The sequence below is a fragment of the Podarcis vaucheri genome (genome assembly GCF_965113315.1).
Source record: "Podarcis vaucheri genome assembly, chromosome: 1".
Taxonomy (NCBI): domain Eukaryota; kingdom Metazoa; phylum Chordata; class Lepidosauria; order Squamata; family Lacertidae; genus Podarcis; species Podarcis vaucheri.
The window spans coordinates 20,943,800-20,961,502 of NC_138759.1; the positions used below are offsets into that span (position 1 = coordinate 20,943,800).

The 17,703-nt window shown below is 38.0% G+C and overlaps 1 protein-coding gene across 3 annotated transcripts in view; it reads right to left on the bottom strand.

Moving 5' to 3' along the window:
• The window catches only part of PAPOLA (poly(A) polymerase alpha), a 44,242-nt gene that overhangs the window by 13,345 nt on the left and 13,194 nt on the right, over positions 1-17,703 (bottom strand). For all 3 annotated transcript variants that reach the window (XR_014218171.1, XM_082217613.1, XM_082217612.1), the window contains exons 2-13: positions 17,522-17,695; positions 15,431-15,497; positions 14,872-14,953; positions 13,045-13,154; positions 12,682-12,735; positions 11,231-11,342; positions 10,119-10,208; positions 9,880-10,018; positions 8,322-8,394; positions 6,604-6,724; positions 5,479-5,563; positions 847-900 (exon numbers count right to left, since the gene is read on the bottom strand). Coding sequence is in view for 2 of the 3 variants with exons in the window: in XM_082217613.1 (XP_082073739.1) it covers positions 847-900; positions 5,479-5,563; positions 6,604-6,724; positions 8,322-8,394; positions 9,880-10,018; positions 10,119-10,208; positions 11,231-11,342; positions 12,682-12,735; positions 13,045-13,154; positions 14,872-14,953; positions 15,431-15,497; positions 17,522-17,695 (1,161 nt within the window). In the remaining variant the exon portion in view is untranslated. The remainder of the gene's footprint in view (positions 1-846; positions 901-5,478; positions 5,564-6,603; positions 6,725-8,321; positions 8,395-9,879; positions 10,019-10,118; positions 10,209-11,230; positions 11,343-12,681; positions 12,736-13,044; positions 13,155-14,871; positions 14,954-15,430; positions 15,498-17,521; positions 17,696-17,703) is intronic.

Here is a 17,703-nt window from a genome sequence, read left to right on the forward strand (position 1 = left end):
TCAAACAGTGTGGGAGGTGGCAAAAAGGATGTAGGAGGAATGGGCAAAAAATGCTTCTTTCTCATTCTGTTAAAAGGATCAAAAGTCCTTCTGTTAACTTTTGTCCTTTTTTTGCTTTTATACTCCTAAATAAAACTTTACATCTACAATTTGTTTCTGGATTTTGACCCCCGCCCCACTGCCGGCCATCCCATTAATATTAAACATTTTGGCATGAACTCTCAGAATAGCCCCAAAGGTGCTCTTAAAAACTGAATGAACTGTTTATACAAGAAGGAGAAGAGGGGAAATGCTGCAACATAGACTCTTCCCCATAATCCTAATGCTACAATACCATAGCTGTCAACGTTGTCCTTTTTTTTAAGGGAAATTCCCTTATTCCGAATAGGATTCCTCGCAAGAAAAGGGAAAAGTTGACAGCTATGCAATACTATACACAGGTATCAAAGAGTTAACTTGCTAGCCTGAACTATGAGTAACTCAGGAAAAGTGCTTCATCAAGCTCAGCCTAGCATGCCCTTCCCGTTCCATTGTATTTTAAGGCAGGAGTTCCTGATAGCTCTAATTAGCATCTGTGTTAAGACAGGTGGTCCTGCACCCAACTGCTCCTTCAGAGTGACTTGTGCAGCCTGAAACATCTTCACATCCTTAGAATATGCACTAATTATTATTATTATTTAAATTTATATACCGCCCTAAGAACCACAGGTCTCAGGGCAGTTCATAGGATAAAATCACAATATAAAAACACAAAACATATAATCAAAATAAAAACAAGAACAATGATCCAAATGAAATGTTAACTTTAAAAGGGGAAGGAGGCATAGGGAGTGGCCACGTACTCACCACTCTAGTCGCTGTTTTTCTGTTGGTGCACTTGCTAGAAGTACAATATAATGCCTGTGAAGATAAAAAAACAAACATACTATACGATCTTGATTTTGAAAGTTCAGATTATAACTGGTATATTTTCAACACCTCATGAATTTCCAATAAACAAAATCTCATTGTAAGATTAACAATGCCTTCATAGATAGCTTCAGTCAATGGGAAGTGAATATTCATTATGTCTAAGCTACAATTAAAATTCAGGTGACCTTTAGAAGTTATTAAGTTGTTAACATTTATCTGAAAGAGTTGTATTTGTCAAAAATGTATTAACTAATAACATTAGTAGAATCAGCAGAAATACACTCACCAGCCACGTAACTGTAACTGAGAGCAAACAGGGATAAATCATAATGGGGTGGGGGAACTTTATTGGGAAGGGTAACATAAATGTATTTTTAATCAAAAGAAGCAGGCAGGTGTTATTTTTACAGTGCACTGTTAAGAAATGCTCTTCTAAATATTAGACACCCCCATGATCCATACCAAGAACTGTGATAAGACTGCTAAAGAATCAAAATAGTCCTGGAATACTACATGAATGAGCAGAGCCTTTGCAAGGCTCAAGTAACACCTCAATCCTAAATACAGATTCCAATCCGAAATACCAAATGTGTTTTGCTGTGTACGAGGTGGCAGTATTGTTCAGTTGTGTGCCAACAACGCTATCCCTTTACTATTGAAATAAAATACTGCATTTGTGGGCACATGATTTCTACGTGGTCTATGAGAACACCTGTGGCAGGATGCAGTAGTGCAATGCAGAAAGCAGAATTTAGCAAACTCTCCGCATGTGCCGATTAGACTTTAATATAGACGGAAGAGCCGCAGCTCAATATTTATTTTTCTATACAATTTATATACCACCCTTCCTCCCTTGCAAAACTGCCAGATCAAGGGAGATTTTCAGGGGAGAATCAGGTGGAAGAATTCAACATCACCAACTGCTCCAGCATATACTGCGCCCACAGCAGCATTACAAAGCAAACAGGCAGCTGGATCTAGATCTGCTGTTCATCCACTTTCGTGAGTTGGATCCAGCAGAGGCTCCTGCTCCACAAACTGGACACTCCCATGGGCAGAGGGTGGCAGTTTTTGCCTTTTTCCATGAGGCCCTCAGCTGTTACAGAGGGTGCTGCAATACTTGGGAGCAGATTTTTGTGGACAGAGGGCTATAGGAATGAAGGGGGAACTGGCCTCTATTGAGCAAACACGATTTACTTGATCCCTGAGAGTACTGTCTTTCTTCCTCCTGCAGGAGCACTCATTTTTGTAGAGTTCTGCTCCATGCCAATCCTGAACACACCCCAGGACTGGGAATATTGATTTGCAAATGTGGGCCTGTTGGACATGTTAAAAAGAATAAAACTTGTGTTTTTCAGAAAGGTTCTTTGTAAGAAAGCAGAATCTTATCAGAATCTGTAACTCCATTCTTAGAAACTGGTGCAAAAACATGCACGTTAACAACTGATTGTTATAAGTAGCAATTTAAGCAAGTCCCAGTTTACAGCTCTTAAGGTTAGTATTAAAATAAAAATAGGGGGAAATTGCCAAGGTCTGGAATCTTTTCATACACACAAATTAAATATAATGGAGGCTTGAGCATCTTGGTGCCAATATGTACAGGTTCTTTTCTGAGTGGATGTCATCATTAAGTGGCTCTTCCTCCCACAGTAGCAGTCTAATTGTTGTTGTTTTTCACAGGAATAATATATAACTCATAATATACCAACAGAATATAATATAATTTTTTTAATGCTAGAAGCAGGTTTTTTTAAAAGTTATGTCACAGTATGAAATAATTTGCAATGCTATCTGAAGGGCAAAGGACACTTTCTGAAAACCATTTTACAATATGAATACTGGTGGAATTAAAATTATGGTGATTCTTAAGAGTGTGTTTTTTGTTGACTGCAACTTTAAATACCAGTCTCCTAAATAGGCCAATCAAACTGTTTCTATTGTAACCATAAACATTTGGAGTTAAGCTTTAGCTGGTTTCTGTAAGCACACAGATGAGAAATTGGCATTTGGAGAACAAACATGGTTTACTTAGCTCCATGTGTAGCTACCAAACACCCTGATCAAAAAAATCTGATTTAGATAAATTATGGATCTAGTGTGCACAAGAGTTTATTGAAGATTAGATTGCAGTCAGCATAATTTGTAGAAATGCAGACAACTCTGACAAGCACTACAGTTGGATTTCTTATTACAGTGGTGCCCCGCAAGACGAATGCCTCGCAAGACGGAAAACTCGCTAGCCGAAAGAGTTTTCCGTTTTGGAGGTGCTTCGCAAAAAAAATTTCCTATGGGCTTGCTTTGGAAGATGACAATGTCTTGTGAGTTCCTGCTGGTTTTTCCCCCTTCCCCCTCCCTTTTTCTAAGCATCTAAGCCGCTTATCAGCTGATCCGATCAGCAGATAAGCCGCTAAAAGCCGCTAATAGCGCTAATCCATCAATGGGCTTGCTTCGCAAGACGAAAAAACCGCTAGACGAAGAGAATCACAGAACAGATTCTTTTCGCCTTGCGAGGCACCACTGTAGTTGGCATGTAGGTTTTTCAGCTGGAGTCCAACACTGTAGTCAGGGCTGGGGCTTCAAATTTTTATAACTAGACTCCCACGAGAGGTGGTGGACTCTCCTTCCTTGGACGTTTTAAAGCAGAGGTTGGATGGTCACCTGCCATGTATGATCTAGTTGAGATTCTTGCAGGGGGTTGGACTTGATGACCCTCAGGGTCTCCTTCCAACTCTACAACCCAGGAGTTATCAAACCATTATCCAAGACTGTGGAACTCCCTCTGAACTGAGATTAGACAGGCTACCCTCCTTGCTGAGCTTGAGAGAGCATGACTTAAGACTTTCTTGTTCCAGCAGGCATTTTAAGATTGTACTTGGTTCTATGATTAATTTGTACTGCTTTATTGACCCATTTTCTGTGGATTGGTTTTATGTACACAGCTTAGAAATGTGAATAATTAAGCAGTATATAAATGTTTTAAGTCTACAGAATAATTACTAGAGTAATTACGAACCCAAAGTTTTTTTTGTTTGTTTGTTTTAAACAGACCTTTCTAAAGTGATCATATGGCGACATCTAGAAATTCCTATTCTGAATTTTTTGGTGAATCAATTGAGGAAAAGCAGACTAGTTCATGTTCATCCTTTACTGCAAGGGGAGCTGCTGTCCAGAGTGCCACTGGTATACACAAGCTCTTGGGAATGGCTAAAGGAACTCTCTGGATTCTGACCTTTTGAATGGTGTCAAGAGTCAGGGACATGGATTTATCATATATCATATCATATCATATCATATCATATCATATATCATATCATATCATATCATATCTCATTACAAATATTTTCCTTGATGGAAACTGTTAGCTGGCCTGCTATTTGCTGCCTTAATTTAATGGATGGATGGGAAACCACTGATCCTCCTGATGTTCTTAGACAGCAATTCCCATTAGTTCCAGCCTCCAATGCTAATGATCAGGGATAATGGGAGCTATAGTCTAGCAATCTCTGGAATGCCACAGGCTTCCCTTTCCTGATTGAACACCTAGTCATCAACATTTTGCATTTGACTCATTAGCCTTCTTTTTACAGCCACTGATCATGCTGGTCTGGCAATTAGATCTCTGTTTTTAACCCCCAAACATACTTAGAGGCTACTTTATTTTATTTTCTCACAATGTTGTGTTTTTTTAAAAAAAACCAAAGGAAATTAATATTAAATAATGTGTGTATGCTAATCTTTCATGCATCGGCTGGAAGACAAGAAGGTGATTTAGCACTGGCAGGATCCTAAAACATCTTCTCAAATTAATATCATGGATTTTAACGTAACTTCTTTCACATATACCTGTATTGTAATGAAATTTCTGCTTATATTGCTATATAAGTGACAACACATATAGGAACGAGACAGGGAGAAGACTGAATATTATGTTTCGGGCAAAGTATTCATGACCTAGTTATCCAACCTTTCAATTTCAAAATGTATTCCAAATCCATTTTTCTTCCTTGATGGTCAGAAAACCTACTGCAATTAGGTTTTTGTTTTTTTAAATCTATGCAGCACCTGAACTAAGAAACCTATGACAATTGAAACACTCATATCATTTATAACTGATGGATAAGAAAGGTTTACTTCATGATAAATTAGTCCTAGCATTCCTTCCACTTTGTCAAAATGAGGTGTTAAGAGAAACATCTTCAATATTCCTTGGAATACCAGAGGTGTGCACGCTCATTTTCCATTTTGACACAAAGTGGACTAGCCTTCCAAAATTTGTTTAAGATTCTAGCATTTGTAATGCAAAGAGTTAGAGGAATCAAAACACAGACGCATTATCATGATCATCAGTCTTCTTTTAATGGGTGAAACGCTGCATTGTCATTTTGTTTAGATTAATACATAACCACCCAATACAGAAAATGTTTAAGTTTCAGCTTGGAGTGGCCATCTGACCAGTTTTAACCATTGCTATTTTAACTATTGCTAGTCAAGTTAGCCAGTTTAAATTAGTGTGAAAGTGTTAAAATAGATACTCATAAAACATCTTTCATGCCATAAAATACATACTTGTATTTTTGAAAGAAGTTTGGAGCTTCAAAAAGTTTGGACCACTCTGCCTTACTCAGCAAAATTTCATCTGTGATAGCAAGACCTGAATTATAAAAACACATTTCAGCCTTTTCATATATTATTATCTTCATCGGAACAACAGTTTATTGAACACAAGGAGTTAAGAGCATATAAATGAAAATACAGCTACCCAAATGCAAGCCAAATGAGTCAGACTCTTAGCCTACCTAGGACAGCAATGTCACCTCTGACTGCCTAGTGGCCCTCAAAGCTTTCCAGCCCTGCCTGGAAATGATAGATCCTGAACCTGGAACCTTTTACATGCAAAGAAAGTGCTGTATCCCTGAGCTATCAGCCTGCCCCATAAGGAGATAATTTTGAAAGTTTGTTCATAATTTAAGTTACATGGTCGTGTACAACTCTGTACTAAGAAATAACCAACTACAGTTTATCTAAAGTTTCAGACCGAAGCTTCTTTCTCTGCCTTGATCTGTCCAAATGGGGAAAAAAATATTTTAAATAGGAAGTGGTAGGAATTGAACCCGGGACATTATGAATAGTATTACTGAACTATTTACTTATTTATTCAAATCATTACCAACCCTTCCATCCAAAGGAGCCCAGGGCAGAAAAAAAAATACTTTTTTTAAAAAAACCACACCACCTCATTTATACGGGCTATGTACAAGTAGTGTTTAAACAACAAGTTGTGAATATCGTGTTCAATTGTGGCTAAAATAATTACGATACAATACCATCTTTCCAGGTACTAAAACTGTCTTAAGCATCCTTTCTGACCAGCATTTTACCAGTGGAACAAGTTTCCAAGAACCCATTTTTCCCTCAGTATATCCAAACTACCATATATTTATTCCCAGCTGCTGTAAGCAAAGAGAGTACTGGGCTACTGCAATATACAGAAAAGCTGAAGCTGGATAAGAATCCACACTTAAGAATTGCTGCTTTCCAATCAGTTTGGAAATGCTATTTCTAAAAGCCTTTACAATTAGAAAAAGCTACTAGATAAGCATTAGCACAATGTCTGGATCCAAACTATCAACACACATAATCTAAGGAGGGTTATTTTCATTCTTTCGGGAATAGATGTTCAGAATTCCTTACCTTGCTTAAATTCTTCAACCATCACCATACGTGTAGAAACGGACACATTGTAGGTAGAGTTCTGCTGGGGGTATGCTGGTGTAATTATAGGCATAAGATGGTACCTATCACTGGGGTTTACCTACATATAATAACAGCCAATCAGTTTTCTTCAATCACATTTAAGTTAAAAAATGTGGATCTGTCCATTGAAAAAAAAATCCCTATGTTATATACCACTAGTGACGTCAGTGAGGTAATTAATACTGGTAGCCTACTTCAAACTCAGGAAAAGTGACATATTTTTAAGAGCAGATTAAACTTAATTATCTGTTTTCCAATTGCACCTGTACTGAATGCTAGCCTGTCTATAATTATGAAACTGGAGTGATACCTGACTTGATACATGAAGAACTTTATTACCAGGCACACTATGGTCTGCAACCCTTTTGAAATATGTAGTGCATTTTTTCCCTGTTGTATATTAATTGTCATGAAGAGGCCAATTCAAAAAAGTAAAACATAAAAAACTAAGCACCCAACAGGATCAAATGTGTTTTAACATATCCTTTATTTAGAACAGTATGTTTGATGAAGGAAGGAAACGTGCAGATGCATGTCAATACTTTTAAAGTTGTAATTATTTTAAGTTGAAACCCTACCATTTCCTTACATGGTTTTCTTTAGCTACCAGAGTACAAAGGACTTGTATTACATACTGCTCATATGCCAAAGGATAACAAGGCAAAAAACAATCATAACATCTGATGTGGGCTTTTATTAAAGTAAACTTTTTATTGAAAACGAACTGTACAGTCTTCATATACACCAATTTTTGCTTGTGTTGGTCAACCAACAGGCTCCGATTCCACGCACTGTGTAGTCACAATTCTGATATCCAACTGGGTTTCAGCAAGCCCAGAACTCGATTGTGATAGCCACATTCAATAGGGAGAAAAATACCCTATTTTATAATACATGACGTGTAATTCTTGCAGGAGCCCAGGTGCAAGTAATCCTATAGTACTGCTGAAATTAAGGAGATGTGGCCCTAATCAGTGCCAGATAGAAGATTACTGGGAGTCCCGTGAAAGTATCTTGAGTTTTCTAAAGGAAAAATGGGAAAAACTAATGGCAAAAAAGCTACTTACTATTCTTGGTTTAGTATAAACACCTGCCTACAGAGTAGACACCTATGGCATAAGTGTACAGTACTGGCCCAACTTTCTATGGTCATCACAGAAATCATAGAGTGAATAAATGGATGCAATGCCCAATTTAAGTGTACAGTCGAACCTCCGTTTATGTAACCCTCTGGTTACATAAACTTCAGGATGCGTGCACAGAAAACCTGGAAGTATTTTACTGGGTTTTGCCGCGCGCACATGTGCAGAAGCGGTCCCCAGGTTGCGGACACCTCGGGATCCGACCGGACCTCCGGAATGAATCCCTTCCGCAACCGGAGTTACCACTGTATTCACATTTTTAAGACTGTGCATTTGGGGAATTTTACAGCAAAAAAGAGAAATCCTGAGGCCAAAAAGGGGGTGGGGGGGGGAGAAGGCTTCAAGTAAAAACTTGGGACAAAATTAAGTGACAGCCTACATTTTACAGAGAAAGTATAGAAGTGCTGTAAAACTAACCAGTATTTGTATTTGTAACAAAGGTAGATTCCTTGGGGCTTAAGCAATTTGTTTTAAGCAGATTGATCTTATAGGGGGAAAAAATAATACACTAACCCTTGGGTCCCATACAGGCAAATTAAGATTGCATTCTTCTGGCTGTTTCAATAGCACTGGATTTGGCCATTCCCTGTTTAGAGAGATTGTAGCACTGAGTAAGAAAAGCACTTATTTATAACAACAAGCAAGCATGTTTGAATGTGAGCCTTCATTTTATACACCAGACGCAGCATCAGACGAAGCTTCTTTCAAAGGAAACTGCCTAACCAGCTTTCTTAAGGAATGAATTTTGTTTTATTCCCTTCAATCCAAACAACTTTCATAGCACTTAACTGACAAATGCTTAAGGTTTGGTTTTTAGCCATTCATCTTCAAATGGATACACCTGTAGAGTGCACTTCTTTAGGGCTATTGTTATGCTAGAAATATTTATGGGGAACATTATTTTAACATTTGGAATCCATCTCATTCCTCATGTCCAGGATGGGTAACAACAGACAGCAGCAAGATACCAATAGTATAGACACTCCACATAATTTGGCAAATGCATGTAGAATGTCTCCCTATAAATTGTGTCTTTGCTTAAGAGACCCCCTGCCACTTGGACACTGGTGTTATGTGCAAACTAATCCTAGGACTGATAGGAAGTATTAATTTTTTAAAAAACGGTATCTTCAATGCATCAGCTATTCTGTCCATAAAAAGTTTTTCTTTTTAAGAAGCTAACCTTATTGCAAGTTTGAAGTGCCACTCTAGATTATACTCCACACACACTATGCTACCCATTTGTCTTAGGCCTTAGAAGTATTTGGAACAGGTTAAACAACCAGATTATTTATAGAAACCTTGTGTACCAATAGTGCATCGGTGCAATGTACATTTTAAATTTAGAATTCTTACAGGCACAGCTCCCCCAAACATTTCAGTTTTTCCTAGAGAAACCATGCAGCAGCAGCACATCAGCCAAGGTGCTGCTATCAATCCAATTCAGCAAATTAACATTAGAAAAATCAAATCTTCAAAGGTTCCAAGAAGGTTTCAGATGATGGGCAGCTAGCATGTGTTATGCAATGAACTCTGCACTTTTAATTTGAAATCTCATCTCTATATGAGAGCACATGCAGAAAATGGTTAATTCTTGTATATGGAAATAATTCCAATTATGCAAAATATTTTTTGTGCTTTAGAAGACAGGTAGTTCACTTATCCCAGATATTCCCCTAAACATGTAGCACAATCACATCAAACATGAACTGGCAAATGCTGTTCACCTTAAAGAGCCCCCATTTTAACACACCAACCCGTTCAGACTAGGTATGAATGCCATCTGTGACCCTTTGCTCAATTAGCCCTAAAATGGATAGAGCCACACAAAAAGGCCAGAGCTCCACAAGAGCTCATGTGTTTAAGTGCCTCACATAATGTAAGTAGATGTTTTGCACCGAGGACTATAAAATAAAATCTGACAAGTGTCTTGCAATTTCTCGGAAGGGTGATTAATATTCCTATGAGTACACTTGTTAACCTGACACCATCTGAAGGAATGTCATAGAAACAACACTAAAATTCAGGGTCTATAATAAATTTTATTTTAGTGTAATCTAAAAAGACATACCATTTAGAAAATACCAAGAAAAATTTATGTACAAGAGTTGATGCTATTGCATTTGGATAAAGCTGGCAAGTTCTTGCTACTAGCATAGCCCAGGAAACTCCACCAAGGAAACCTAGTATATTGGAATAGATGTTGTGCCCTGTTGTTGTAGAGATAAAAGACAAGACAACTTTAGTCACTTTCATTCAACTGGATATAAGCATTTTTTAAAAAAATCCATTTTGTAAAACCCCACTTACGTTTAGCCCATAGTTTGATAGCTCTCAGTGTTAATCTGAAATTGTCAATATTTGGTACTAGATGGAGAATTTCATCGGTTACTCTGCAACCTAGAAAACAGAAACCATTTTCCCACCATGAATATTAAAGAAAAGACATTAGACAAAACTGGAGAGTTTTGGGATTACTTTGCTTTTTTCAGAAGAGGGGTCTTTTTTAGCCTAATTATTTTTTAGCCTAACCAATACAAAGCTATGCACAATAAAGGTTCTCTCTTCAACAAGCACAACAAAAACATAAGATCACAATATAATATTGTGCTTTACTATAACCTGAAAGATGGTAGCTCAGCATATACAATTGTCACAGTAAAGCATAGTTACAACCAATTCTGCATTTCTGTGTCACATCGAGCATCTCCACCATTCCACATCAATGAGAATTTATGCCTTTGTTAAGCCCTTGCTTGACTCTCATTGCAAAATATTGCACTACTTTCTGTTATCTCAAATTGTTTGTGGGACTGGGATACACAGGGTTATATCTAGCCGTTTTGCTTAGCTGACAGTAAGGCTTCCATCAGTGGAACTGGGAGGGACACATATAAGAAGAGAGGGGTGCAGGGGATCCCCAAGATTGCTTTCCTCTCAATTTCTTTGACAGCTGAGTGACAACTCTTAGATACAACCCAAACAGATTAAATGAACTGTCTGATTTAAGAACAAATTCAGATACTTTGTAACTGAACAAAATTAAGAGCTGAAATTGCATAGATTGATATGTATGTTTGCCTCAAGCCATATTAAGGAATGGGAAAACATACACACTTTTACATCAATCAACCTTAATTCTGTCTATGGTTAACACTGAACAGACTAATTATCTTTGCAAAGGAAGGTCAGCAGAATTCAGATTCTTGCAGTGTGCAATAATGTCCTTAAAACTACCTCTAAACAGTGTTTTGACAGCCACTTTAACAATTATTACACTTTTAATCAATGTATACTGAACAACTATTATGCAATACTGAAATATGCAGTATCTTCTGTTGCCACAGAAGATATTTGTATGAAGTTTCAAAAAAGCTGTCTTCTTCAAAAAGAATACCAAATGAAATTATAACATAACTTACCATTAAGACTTCGTATGCATCTAATGTCTAAATTTTTAAGAAGACTATCATCTCGAAGGTCTAGGTCTTCAGGAATAGTCTGAAGTGCTAACCGGGCAAACAATATATCAATCTAAAACAAGCAAAAACAAAGAAGGGAAGTATGTTATCATTCCATTGTTATGCTAATAATTAAGTCTATGAACTGTTGTTTTTTTAAAAAAAAAGTCCACAAAATGTACCGTATTTTTCGCTCTATAACACGCACCCGACCATAACATGCACATAGTTTTTAGAGGAGGAAAATCCGTAGGCATGCCACCCGTAGGCATTCCCTCCATAACACACACAGACATTTCCCCTTACTTTCTAGGAGGAAAAAAGTGAGTATTATGGTGCAAAAAATACGGTACTTTGTAGAGACAGCGCTACTTAGTTTCTCAGTTTGTATAGCCAGTGATCATATTAATGAACTCAGGACTGCTGCCCTCCTTCCAATTACATTTCACCTGCCAAGCTTCCAGCTCCTTCAAACCCCACCCGTGCCTACCCTTTACTCCCACCATTGCCCAATCCCCATTCCTTCACTGCTTGCCCCAAACTTCACCTCCTCTAGCAGCTCACCCAAATCCTAAGATCCTGCTGCTGTCATCACTCAGAGAAAAAAGGGGAAAGAGGAAAGTCTTTTGCTCCTTCACCATGCTCTGCCACCAACAGTCATGCATTTTGAAATGCACACTCCCTACTGGTGGTGATGGACTAAGTGGAGAAAGACTTTCACCCTCTATCACGGTAACAGTGACAACAGGGAGTGTGTGAAAGCCGGTCTGCTCACTTGAACCCTGGAGTTCCCTTGACCTGTTGTGCATGCATGAGACTAATGGTGGGGGGCAGCAGCAGCAGCAACAACAACAACACAAAAGACAGCAGCTAATTGTAGCATGATCTTTTTCTTACAAAGGTATTACATAGCATGTAAGACATATTGTTGACAAATTGGGGAAGCATTTTAGTGTGCAGCAACGGGAAGAATGCATTTAATCAGTAACATTGTCTCACTTCACACTTGGCAATAGACCACATGCAAACATTTTGGGACTGCAATGAACTGTGAATGAGCTACTACAGACAGCAGCATCTTTCTGTGTGTGCTGGGGACTGTATATGTGGATGGGTCTGGATACTTTATTCCAAGTGGGGTCAATTTTTATACACCCTACTGCTTCAAGCTGCACAATATTAATATCTGAAATAGAATCTTAAATGGATGCCACAATTTCCATGACTAAAGTAGCATTTTTTGAGCAGTCACTAAAAAGCAAGTTACCGTTGCATGGTATATGTCCCTTAAAAGGAAGCAACTGTTCATACAAATAACTTCCATGTGAGGATAGCCTCAGTGTGGACTATGTGACTAGATGGTGGACTATGTGAACAGATGGTGGTGCAAAAGCTGTCTTAATTACTCTTACCTCTATTCCATCAAAACATAGTTTGATAACAGGAACAAATGCTTCTTCAACAGCCTGAAAAATAAATATTTTACAATGACTAGTAATCATACCAGATCTTCAACAGGAACTATTTAAGGGCCTGGCTAGGATAGCTTTTTTATTCCATTAAACTCTAATTCTACGTCAACCAGAATTTACAACAGCAAGCAATTCTATCAAAAAATGGATTCCAATATAGAAATAGATATTACAATAACCTTCCAACATCACTGAAACATTATGCTTATTTAAAACAGCCTATAAGCAACTCAGTTCTTAATGTACAATTATCGTAACGCTTTGGGGACTTATGTCTTTCTTTAGATAGAGTAATTCACATACCCGTAGGTCTTTTACTTCTTCCTGTAGTTTCAGTTTTTCATAAAACGAGGTGAAAAAATCACTCCTGTCAACATGCCTTGGTGCAACACACAATGCATCAATATCAGCACCTAAAAGAAGCGTGAATAAACAGAGTTAGTTACCACATAAAGCCTACCAGAAAAGAGGCAACAGTGCAATGGTATTGTTTTGAACAGAAATTATTGCAGCACAGGATTCTTTTAAATACTGCGCTTAAAAATGGTAATATCATATTGAAATACAGTCATACCTTGGTTGAGGAACGCCTTGCGACTCAAACATTTTGGCTCCTGAATGCTGCAAACCTGGGAGTGAGTGTTCCGGTTTGCAAACATTCTTTGGAACCCAACTTCCGATGCAGCTTCCGATTGAGTGCAGGAAGCTCCTGCAGCCAATTAGAAGCCGCACATTGGTTTTTGAATGGTTTCAGAAGTCAAACAGACTCCCAGAATGGATTCCGTTCATCAACCAAGGTGCGACTGTACATTCTTTCACTCAGTATGTACAGCAACTTCCACTTCAAGAAATCTATCATTTGAAATCAACCACCAAAAGTATGATCCTCAACTTACAAAGATATAATTGATAATGGAAATATAAGTTAAAACAAGGCTCAATTTAACTTAGTTGACTTATTGTTTTGCACTGAAGCTACTTTTGGAAAGCAGCAGTGTTTTTTTTAATATAAGCAAATATAGTTCACAATTTTCAATAGTTTATATGAAACTAAAATGGAGCTTCAATGCTAGGCTTATCTATACCAGAGGTAGCACAGCATGCAAGTTAAAAACTCTCATATCTCCTCACTCTTAATTTATTACCTGCCTGCAGCAGACACTGGTTGAGGATATTTTTATTATGGAGTGGCAATTAGGCCATATTGCATTAAACATGAATGCAAATAAATTCATTAGTGCACCAGACAACTAAAGATTACATAAAGTATACAATGGCCACCAAGAAAAGGCAGCCCCAACTCTACTCCTGACAAACAATAACATATACTGAAGGTCAGTACCATCCTCTGTAGTTCTGACTGGCCTGAACTACACAAGGCAGAAATATTCTTTTAATCTCATTGCCTTGCAAGGCGCATGTGTGCTGTGGAAGGGCAGAGAGCTCTGTTGCATTAATACCAACACCTACCCTGCCACCATCAAGTGTCAGGTCCCGGCATACTTTTATTTTAGCATCAGATCCTAGCAGTTTCTGTGTGTCTGCAGAGGCTTTTAATATTTAATCAGAATTTAATTCATTCTAAGTTCATTTTTAAAACGTATCTATTATACCAGCACTTATAGTAGCCCCCCACAAACACAAATGAGTTGCTATCAAAATGTGTCCAACTGTGGAGGGACATTCCCTCATCTTAAGATGAGTTCCTTTTCCTGTCCTAGGACTGCATTTCAGGAGTAGCATTCTACTGAACTGTGGTGGTGCAAAAACCGTAATTTATTTCAATGTATTAACATTAAAATAATTAGTTTTAATGGAATCACATTAAATGATGTAGACCGAACTACCCATGAGACTGTTGTGCTTTGGAAGTATGGCTAGTCACAGAAACCAGTTGTTGCTATGATTGCTATGGTACAGCCCTTAGTGATCATCCTTTCCTAATCACATGTTTGTGTGAGGGCAAGTCTACTGTCCAAGCTAGTCATTGGTGTCACTTGCAGCAGAATCGTAAAAGGTTTTATAGGCTCTTTAGTGAATTTTTATACTTCTATTGGCTACCAACTAAGCACTAAGCAAACATATTTTATAAATGTATAAAATATTAGGTACATATCAGGGTCACATTACCTTTTGTATGTACACCTAATCTGTATGATCCAAATGTAAAAATTTTCCCTCCAACGTTTTCTATTACAGACTGTGGAAGATTCTAAAAGGGAGCAAACACAGGATTTGAATTTTTATAAGCAATGCAGAACCAGTGAAATATCAGCACACTTCAAACCCTAGATGCTGGCTTCAAGCTTACTGATAGGAGCTTATTTCAGTTGTGGCACACTGATAAGAGGTAAGGGCAGAAAGTTAGCTAGTTATCATTGCTAAGCCACTATGAGAATTTGCTGTCACACTATAGCATCCTGCTAGTTTTATCAACAGAAACAGTCAGTTGCTTAAGCTTCATGCAGCAGACACTCATTAAACTGCATATTCTACAAATCTAATTAAACATCATATTTGGCTGCTTAACAGCTAAGTATCGATGTATGCAAGACTGTGTTAAAGGATCACAAATAAAATAATCTTTCTCCCACTGATGTCAATTGCTAAATGCCAAAGGCTTTAACATTCTGCTGCAGCTAAAGATACAAGTCTTAATGTACATCTACATGAATAAAGAAATTCATACCTTAATTTCACTGATTTCCCGTATCCATTCCTTTACTAGGTTATTTAGTTTCCCCAAAATTAGAATTCTGTTGATGGAACACATTAATAAATTACACACAATGAAGAAATTGGGTTAAGGCACTTAAAACTCCCTATCACAGAAAAGAGAACTAAGAGTGTAGCAGAGGAGCTGGAGAATGTTTCAAGTAATTTGTCAAAGCTAGTCCAGAAATTATTGATTTTATTTAATTTATACCCCACCATTTCTCAAAGGAATAGGGTGAGGCATACATGATCACATATATTCCTCACAGCAGCTGCCCAACAAGGATGGCAACCAGAAAAAAATGGCCTAACCTGCTCTTGTGCCTTTCACAGCAGCTTGAGCTGCAGAAACCCACCAGTGAAGCTTTCCAAGAAATGGAGATGACCACCAGCAGCTAACAGATGCAGAACAAACTGAGTTAAAGACACAATAACAGGGGCCTTTGGGCACTGCACTTGCAAAGCAGATTAGCTGAGATAAGTGGCCCAAGGTCAACAAAAGTGTGTCATAGTTGAGCTAGTATTTGAACCAGGTCTTTCAAAACTTTATCAATTAAACCACTATTTCAAATTATAATTTAATAGATATTTGGGGGAAAGTATTTTCATCCATGGAATATTTGGCACCTACTTTTATAGCTGGGTTCCATGCACTAATCCAAGAAGCTAAAGGCCTTGCCTACACAATCTTAGTGGTTAGAGTAAGCTACAATACTGGCCAAATAGTATTTGTAAGACAAGGGTTCCAAATTACTAAGGCTTCCTTGTCTCCCCCACCATATGCTGGCAGAGTGGGCAGGCGGGGGACGACGATGGAGACAGGACATACCTGATAATGTCTGTTCACAAAATAATGCCTTCCTTCAAACATTAAGCAGCAAAATTCAGAACCATATACAGCTCAAAGTCTTGCAGTATTTTATCTTTACTATAAAGATAAAACACCTGTCTGGAATTTTGATACTCAGCATTTCCCCAATTTTGTAACTGCTACTGATTGAGAAGAGCATACAAGAACCCCCAAACCAAAATTACTGGATACAGTTAAGATTTCATTTATAAAAATTCACACAACTGCATCATTTTTTAATGCTCTATTCTTTCCCATTCCCAAGTCAATAGTTGTCTATTATTTCTTTTACTAGTAAACTCAGGTGGTGAACGCTGTTAGAATTGTAACTAAAATGTGACACTGAGAAACAAAAGGGAAATAAAAACACACTGGGGTATTTGAGATTTTTGGAAGTACAATATATATGGGGGGGTGACAGGGCCACCCTTTTTCAACAACCCAATGAGGACTAAACATGCTGTCATCACAGAATGTAGAGTGTCTGAGGGAAATTAAACATGGAACAGTAAATGGGAGGGAGAGGGGGGGGGCATGTGGAGAAGAAAGGTGGAATGTCCTTGGCTTAGGGGTAATGGTTGACTGGAACTCAGAACAGGAGCACTGCTTTCAGGAGGGACGATATGCTGCATCATTCTGTTGCAGTCCCACTTGTTGAAAATATTATCTACTACTATTTCTATGATACCCTCTCACACAAATATTTGTGAGTACAAATCCCCCCTCCATTTTTTTAGTGCCTTAGGGATTTCCACAGGAAGGAAAGGGAGGTTCCAAGCAGTAAGTAAAACTAAAACATTTCAGGAGTGGTTTACAAAAATTAATGCAATTCCCACTTCACGCTGGATACAGCTTAGAATAGATTATTGTGTTATTGACACATTGCTGACGCAGAAGGTAATCATGTCATTCACCTGTGCTATGCAATTCCTGGATGTTACCAGCATGACATGGGAGCTGGCTGTGCAGAAACAACTATGCTGCAACAATAACCCATCAATGAACACTAGACATTCCAGAAACTTGGATTCATGCACAAATTAAAAGACACACTTTAATGGAATATCGAGCTATTGTTCAGAATTGTATAGCATTTCTATTACTGGGACCTGAAATAAACTGAAGATCTATTTTCAATGTTTTGTGATTCCATAACCCCAGTATGGATTGTCACCTCTCCACAGTATATTATGTATCAATAAATGTCTTATTTACCTGCGTTGTAGTTCCTCCTCCTCTTCGAAGACACCAAAGGGTTTTAGGGTTTCAATTAATTTCTGAGTAAGAACACAGTCAATCTCCTTGGGGGCAGCTAAACTGATAGGTGAGGTAATGCCATAATGCTTCTGTGGTTGCTGTGTCTGTTGTGATCCCTGGGTTGTAACTGGACTAATAAA